This window comes from Rhinopithecus bieti, unplaced genomic scaffold, assembly GCF_001698545.2.
Source record: "Rhinopithecus bieti isolate Rb0 unplaced genomic scaffold, ASM169854v2 scaffold_4134, whole genome shotgun sequence".
Lineage (NCBI taxonomy): Eukaryota > Metazoa > Chordata > Mammalia > Primates > Cercopithecidae > Rhinopithecus > Rhinopithecus bieti.
This window is the reverse complement of record NW_016804265.1, coordinates 240,554-249,329: the sequence shown is the minus strand read 5'-3', so window position 1 is coordinate 249,329 and position 8,776 is coordinate 240,554. Positions and strand designations below refer to the sequence as shown.

Genomic DNA, 8,776 nt, shown 5'->3' with positions numbered 1-8,776 from the left:
TTATTTAATTTGGTCAGGCAAGGCAGTCAAAGCAGACGTCTCTTGCCCAAAAATTTACATGAAAGGACTGAGTTGTCTGGGTTGACAGCCTAGCTTGGCCAAGTTAAATAGCTCATTGCCAAAACTTCCACTTTACAGAGGTGTAAAGACCCAGTAAGTCTTTGACATTCAATAGAAAACAATAGTCATGTATTATTTATAGCTAGATATAATATCAAAATGGCACTAGAGAAGCAATTTTTTGGCATATAGTGGTAGAGGGCACAGCGCCAGTCTAGATCTGATGCTTTTATTGTTGTTTTTATTATGGTCACACCAATGACTATCTAGTTGGAATTCCCAATTACTCAGGAAACCAACCTACTGTATGGGATATACATACAAAAAGCATCCTGAAAGTACTTGGTTACAAGCATCCTGAAGGTACTTGGTTATAAGGTTTTATAGAAAACATAAATTCTTTAAATAAATAATGCTCTAAGTTATTTTTATTTGCTAGAAGACTGATTTTTGGTAAGGAGCAGCATCTAATACCTTGCAGAAGTACTTAAGAATAGGAGACAAATTCCACTGATAATTACCATTTCAAGTGTGATAATCAGTTGAAGTATTTTTTCCACCACAGTAAAACATACAAGTGAAGTGCAAGAGAAAAGGTCATATGGATTATATTTTGCTGCTCACAGCTTTTCACACAGTCAAACATCTATGAAAAGTAGTTGGGTTCAAAACATTCAAAAGAAAGATCTTGGCAGACAAGGTCACCCACTGTCACTTGAACCATGGGGGGTCACAACACAGTGACTGGACGAAGTTGTTCCAATTGGTTTTCCAATGCAATTCGTTCTTGATGAACCTCCTGAGTTGTACAAAACAGAAGAAAAACAAAAAAGCAAAGGGGTCATTTCTTGAATTCATTCCTACTTCATCAGATATTAAAAGGAAACTTATAACTGGACCCACAAATACAAGTGCTGTATAACTCAAGAACAGGAAGACTGGGAGGTACCAGATTTAATGCCAGTGACCAGACAAAAGGGGCTTCACAATTTGTAATCTCTCAACTCCTTTCTGAAGACAATGAAATGAAACTGACCTACTCCCCTCTACCACCCTGCCCTAGTTTTAGCTTGTTTTAACAAGATCAGTAGCTGGTAGAGAGTGTCATTAAAAATTAAAAGACTAGGAGAGAGCAGAAAGCAAAAACAGACTCCTAATACTGAGCAGTGAGCCAACAGTACTTAAATTTCTAGTTGCAATCTCTGGCTTATAATTCAGCACCATACTCAGTCAGGTCTGAGGGCCAAAAAGGTATGCTAGTGGCCCCTCCACCAAAGTCTCATCCAGGTCTCTGCACAACGTATGGTGTAAGGTACGACATCTGGGTGAAAGGCAGAAAAGAGGCTGAGCAATCTGCTATTTTGGAATTCAAACTTTCGGGCCTAAAAGGGATATTCTGGCAGGAAGAGAGGGGACACACAAAAGTATTCAAGTAGAATTAGTCAAGATGGGAAAGAATTCTGTATAAAGGCTGAATTGTGAGATTCAGAAGAATCAGCATACTAATAGTATACAACTTCACAAGTATTTATTCACATGCTCTCGTAGCCACCCAGTCAGAAGTCTTTTGGTTTCTATCTCCTACAGGTGAGGTAATGCTCTAGCTGTGATGGTATCAGCAAAGAATATGCCAGATCAGAGCAATAGGGCTTACATTCAAATGACTTGAGAAAGATAATAAAGTTAACGAACAAGATACTCCCAGAAGGAAATAAGATAACATAATAGAGAGTAACAGAGGGGGATCTGGGAGAAAGGAGAGAGAGTGGCCTGGGAAGCCTTCTCAGAGTTAGCACTACTTGAGCAAAGACTTGAATGAAATGAGGAGTGAGCCATATGAAGATATGGGGGGAAGAATATTTACAGACAAAATGGCAACTGCAAGGGCCCTGAGGAACGAGTGAGTTTGGTGAATTTGATGAACAAAAAGCCTGTGTGACCAGAGTAGAGGGAACAAGGAAGACATTGGCAGGAAATGAAGTCAGAGACTTAAGCAAGGAGTCAGATCATACAGGGCCTTGTGGGCAGAGGAAAGAGTATGGAAGTGTAGGCGGGGTGGTATTGAGGGTTTCTAATCAGGGAAGGAACACGACCCAACTTAAAATTCAAAATTTTCATTCTGGCTACTGTGTAGACAGTGGATTACAGCAGGGTGAGAATGGAAGCAGGGGAGCAACTGGGAGGTTACTGCAGGGACCCAGGTGAGAAATGAAAATGGCTTCCATCAGGGTAGAAGCCATAAAGATGAGGAGAAGTGGATGAATTCTAGATAAATCTTGAATCTAGAACTGGTAGGACTTGCTGATGAAGTTGATGGAGGAGAGAAGGAAAATCTGAGGATGACTCCTGGGAATTTTGTATGAATAAAGTAGCTGGCTGGTAGTCATATTGAGAATGAGAAGATTAGATAAGAAATGAGTATTTCAAGGATAGGGCTGACAATTAATTATCTGAGATGTGTATTGGATATCTAAGGAGAAAACATTGAGTAAGAAGTTACATATGCAAGTCTAGAGCACAGAGGAAAAGAGAAGTAGGGCTTGAGACATAACTTAGGTTTCACTAGTTTATGGATGGTCTTCAAAGCCATGAGACCATACAACATCATCCAGCAAAACAGTATAGATAGAGGTTTCAGGTAAAGATGGAAGACTGACCAGGGGTACCACATTCTCTCTCTCCTGGAGCACCACTAAAACAATAAAGCAACTTTTCAAAGTCACGGACCCACAAGACAGGGAAAACAAAAGGGACAAGATGATAGCAATAAATTTTGAAAGCTGAGTGGCAAACTGGTGAATGGTAAACGACTTAGGAAATCCAGGAAAACAAATGTGTGCATTCTGCCAGCTTCTGAGTATGTCTATTCCAAGCATGCATTCCAGAGCTAGGGAAATAACCACAGCGTGAGTTTGGGAGTCCACTGGGTCCACGGTGAGATGAACGTAAGCTAAAACTCCATTGATCACCTGATCTCCCTAAGCCCCAACTCTGATGGGCCACAGTGACACTTTGCATCTCCTGGAATTAGTGTCAGTTCAGAGCCAGGGTCTAGTAATTCCCCAAAAGTCTAATTATTTCCCTTCCTCTAATGCACAGTCACCCTGGTAAATGGCAGCAGGGTCCCTTTGGGAAAGGCTAGGAGAAAGATTTACAGTATAAATTTTTGGCTGCACAGTGGGGTCCTTCCTTAAGGAGACATAGATGCCCCTTCATCATTCAAGAGGCTCTGGATCTATAAACTGGCTTAGCCTGGGAATTAATTGAGGGGCTATGACTATAGTTCTGTTTCAATGATTCTTCAGACTTCCGTTCACTAGACTGAACTTTTCCACTCATACAGATCAAGTAAAGAAAGCTGAGTCCCATGCTAACATGAAGAAAAATAAGAACCAATTTGATTTTACATAGGAGAATTCCTGAAAGACTCAAATTGGCAACACCAGATACCTATGAAAGTGGGAGTACATAAGGGGAGATGGGGGCTGGCGAAAACAAGCGCTGGCTGAAAATCTGTTTCAGAAGCAATTAGGTCCCTAGATCATTCCTGCCACCAGGGCAGAATGCTGAAGGTTTATTTCTTGAAAAGGTACAACAGAGAGCATCTGAAAGAAACAAGCACAGTTGAGGACAAGACACTGGGTCAGAAATAGGGAGAGTGAATGAATATCCTGGAATGCTGAGACCTACAGCCCTCTTGCTCCACTGAATCAACTCTTTCCCTACATGCAGGTGACCAAAACAGTCTCCACTCTGGAGACTTCAACCAGACCAAGAGGAAAGAGCTAATCATACTCCCTTTAGGGGTTCCCCAACTATAGAGCCGAGCCAAACTGCCAGACAGTGAAGCTCAAAGTTGACAAGCCTCACAACATGCAATGAACTTCCAATCAGTGTTTTCGTCTTCCTTTTAAATATGAGCAAAGAAGGGTCATCAGATATCGAAGGAAAGCATCTAAGATAAAGTACATACAACACAACACAACACACACAAACAAACTATTCAGGAAGAAGAAAGAAAAATGACCATAGAAAAAAGATCACAACGAGTTCTGCACATGTATCCCAGAACTTAAAGTATAATTAAAAAAAAAAAAAGATCACGACAATGAAACAAGAATAGGATATCATCAAAAATAAACAGAAAACAAAAAATTATTGATTATTAAACAACAGAAGATTTAGAATATATAATTAAGTTTCCAGAAATAGACAAAAATAAAGAAGAAAAGGTAGGAAGAAAGAGAAAAGAAAACAGAAGAGAAAATATGAGAAAATTCGAGAACTAAGCTAAGAAGTCCAATGTCTGAATATCAGTAAGGGAGAATGAGAAAAAATGGGAGTGAAGGCAGGGGGGAGGAAATAATCAACGACAAGAAAATAAAATAAAAAACCCTCCAGAACTGGAGAATATCGGTTTCCAAATTAAAAGGGCCCACCAAATATAGAGAACAATGGATGAAACTGGCCTACCCCAAAGCAGAGGGAGAGAGGAGAAAACCCAAAACCAAACAAAATGCAAAACAAAACAAGTTCACATACAAAGCTTTATAAAACAGAATGAACTCTGACATTTAAAAAACAATTTTTTAAAATTATCATAGGGTAAAACAATTTTTTTCTTTTAGTGTACAGATTTGTGTAACCACCACCACAAAGAAGATACATTACAGTTCTACCAAACCCAAAAGCTCCCTGGGACTACTCATACAAACTCTCATCTCATGCATAACCCCTGATAGCCACTGATTTGTTTCACATCACTATAGTTTTACCTTTTCAAGAATGTCAAATAAAAGGAATCATACAGTACATAACCTCTTGATACTGGCTTGTCCCACTCTGCATAATGTCTGAGTTTCATCCAAGTTGTATATCATTTCTTTCCTCTGTTGAGTACTATTCCATTGTATGAATGTATCCCAATTTATTCATTCATCTTTTGAAGAACATTTGTTTCCAGGTTTGGGCTATCATGAATAAAACTGCTATGTACATTCATATATAGATCTTTGAGTGAACATAAATTTTCATTTCACTAAGGTAGAGAGACTGCTGGGTCACACGGTTAGTGTATGTATAACTTCATAGGAAACTGAATGATTTTTCAGAGTGGAGGTACCATTCTGGATTCCCACCACCAGTAAATGAGAGTTCTAATTGCCAGTACTTGGTGATGCCACATTTTTTTGTTTTAGCAATTCTAGTATGTATATAGTGGTATGTAATTGTGGTTTAAATTTGCATTTCCCGAATGGCTAATGATGTTGAATATCTTCTCGTGTACTTATTTGCCATCTTTATATATTATTTAGTGAAGTGTCTGTTCAAATCCTTTGCCCATTTTTAAACTGAGATGTTTTGGAGAGTTCTTATTATTGAATTTTAAGAGCTCTTTATATAATTGAGACATAAGTCTTTTATCAAATATGTGGTTTGCAAATACTTTCTCCCACCCAGCAGCTTGTCTCTTAATTTTCTTAACTATGCTTGGCAAAATAAAAGGTTTTAATTTTGATGAAGTCCAATTTTTTTAGTTTTTCTCTGTTATAGATCGTGCTTTTGGTGTTATTTCTAAACTCAGATCATGAAGATTTTTCTGTTTTCTTCTAAAAATTTTATAGCTTTATGTTTTACATTTACATCTATGACTCATTTCAAGTTAATCTCTGTATAGATGTGAAGCTTAGATCAAGGCTCTTTTTTTAAATGCAAATGACAAATTGTTATAAAACAATTGTTGAAAACTATTCTTTCTCACTGAATTGATTTTGCACCTTTGTCAAAGATCAAATGGCTGTTTTCATGTGGTCTATTTCAGGACTCTGTATCCGATTCCATTGATCTATGCATCAGCATATTGATTACTGGAGCTTGATAGTAAAGTTATTCCTCCAACTTTGTTCTTCCTTTTCAAATTTGTTTAGGCAATTCCAGCTCCTTGGCCCTTACATATAAGTTTTGGGATTAGCTTGTCTAATCACAAAAAATCCTGCTGGGATTTTTATTGGTTTTATAATAAATCTATAGACTACTTTGGAGAAAAATAACATTTGAAAAGATATTTCATAAAGTAAGATATGAAAGGTAAATAATCACAAAGAAAAGCGGTCAACATAATTAGTCAGCAAGGAGAAGATAAAAACTATATCACTACAGGGCTGGCTAAAATTAATAATCATAACACCAAATGTTGGCAAAGATGTGGAACAACTGGAACTCTCATACACTAGTGGTAGGAGTACAAATTGTTACAACCACTTTGGAAAACAATCTAGCAGTTTCTCAGAAACTAACCACATACACTTACCATGTTACCTATGAATCCCAATCCTAGGTATTTATCCAAGAGAAATGAGAACATATGTCCATACAGAGATTATTCAAAAATGCAGTTTTATTCCAAATTGCCAAAAACTGGAAACAGCTCAGGTGTCTGTCAACAGAACTGATAACCAAACTGTAACATATTCAACCAATGGAATACTACTCATCAATAAAAATGGATGAATTACTGATACACACAACAATATAAATGAATCTCAAAAACATAATACTAAGTGAAAGAAGCTTTATATGAAAGTATAAGTTGTAAGACATCGCTTATATAAAGTTATAGAGCAGGCAAAACTATGGTATAAAAATTAGAATACTGATTGCCTCTGTGTGGGTAGGGCAGGAATTGACTAGGAAAGAGCATGAGGGAGCTTCCTGGGGTGATGCTAATACTCTCTATCTTTATGGGTGTTTGGATTCAGTAAGTACATGTACTTGTTACAAACTCAGCAAATGTACACTTAGGATTTGTGCGTGTGCTGAGCGCGGTGGCTCACACCTGTGATCCCAGCACTTTGGGAGGCCAAGGCAGGCAGATCAGGAGGTCAGGAGATCGAGACCATCCTGGCTAGCATGGTGAAACTCCGTCTCTACTAAAAACACAAAAAATTGGCCGGGCGTGGTGGCAGGCGCCTGTGGTCCCAGCTACTCGGGAGGCTGAGGCGGGAGAATGGTGTGAACCCGGGAGACGGAGCTTGCAGCGAGCTGAGATCACGCCACTGCACTCCAGCCTGGGTGACAGAGCGAGACTCTGTCTCAAAAATAATAATAATAACAATAATAATAATAATATTTGTGCATGCATTTTGTGTAAACATTTTACATCATAAGAAAAAACTGTAAAAATATATTGAACTCCAGCTAATTATACGTATGCTAAAATATTTAGGGAAAGTATATAGATATTTGCAATTTACTTGAAAATATGTCAAAAATAAGATGAACTGATGGACACAAGGATAAATGGGTAGGTATGTGATTAAAAACAACTATAGCAAAATGTTATTGTAGAACTGAAGTGATGTCTACACAAGCAGTCACTTATTATTCTTTCAACTTTCCTGTATGTTTGAAAATTTTCATACTAAAGTATTGGGGCAAATGGGGTTGGGGTATAAAAGTGAGGTCAGGGAAGGAAGAGACAGCAGAAAATGAAAACGGGAAGGACCAGTGAAGCATAAGGAAAACCAGGAGAGTATGGTATATCAAAAACCAGTTATAAAAGCAATTTCAGAGGAGGAAATGACCAATTGTGTAGAATTCTTCTGAAAAAATTAATAATATTGGCCGGGCGTGGTAGCTCAAGTCTATAATCCCAGCACTTGGGGAGGCCAAGACGGGCAGATCATGAGGTCAGGAGATCGAGACCATCCTGGCGAACACGGTGAAACCCCATCTCTACTAAAAAATACAAAAAAACTAGCCGGGCGAGGTGGCGGGCGCCTGTAGTCCCAGCCACTTGGGAGGCTGAGGCAGGAGAATGGCGTGAACCTGGGAGGCGGAGCTTGCAGTGAGCTGAGATCTGGCCACTGCACTCCAGCCTGGGTGACAGAGCGAGACTCCGTCTCAAAAAAAAAAAAAAAAAAAAACTTAATAATATTAAAGCAGCCCCATTGGATTTAGCCCCAAGACGGGTGTGAGTGGAGGAGGACAAAGCCAACTGAAATGGAAGGAGGAGAAAATCACTGGTTCGAAAGTAAAGACAATGAATAAAAACCACTCCTAAGAAACTTTGCTGTAAAGGGAACCAAAGAAATGGGGCAGTAATTGGCCAAGTGTAATGGACAATACTGGAGCACATTTACGTGTGGATGGTGAATGATCCAGTAGAGAACTGGGGGATATAGTGGGTAGAATCATGTCCCCTCAAAATATATGTTCAAGTCCTAACCCCAGTACCTGTAAATGTGACTTTATATGCAAATAGATTCTTTGCAGATGTAATCAAATTAAGATGAAGTCATGCTAGATTAGGGTGGGTCCTAATCCAATGATTGGTGTCCTTATAAGAAGATACAATAAGAAGAGAAATTTGGACACAGACACAGAGAGATACAGGAAGAAGGCCATGTGACAACAGAGGCAGAGATTGGAGTGATGCGGCTATAAGCCAAGGAACACCCAGGACCGCCAGCAACACCAGAAGCTGGGAAGAGGTAAGGAAGGATTATCTTCTAGAGCCTTTGAAGAGAGCATGGCTCTGCCAATATCTTGATTTCAGAGTTCTAGCCTCCAGAGCTGTGAGAGAATCATTTTTGGTTATCTTAAGCCACCGTATTTGTAGTATTTTGTTATAGCAGCCCTGAGAAACTAATACAGGGGAGAGCAATGATGAAGAGAAACAGGGGTGATGTCCTTGAGAAGGTGAAATAGAACCATT

At 38.9% G+C, this 8,776-nt stretch overlaps 1 protein-coding gene across 1 annotated transcript in view; it reads right to left on the bottom strand.

Moving 5' to 3' along the window:
• Positions 1-473: 473 nt before the first annotated feature.
• REPS2 (RALBP1 associated Eps domain containing 2) overlaps positions 474-8,776 on the bottom strand; it is a 208,626-nt gene continuing 200,323 nt past the window's right edge. Inside the window, 1 exon segment of the mRNA XM_017867491.1 lies at positions 474-859. Within this exon segment, the coding sequence (XP_017722980.1) occupies positions 791-859 (69 nt within the window). The 3' untranslated portion in view covers positions 474-790.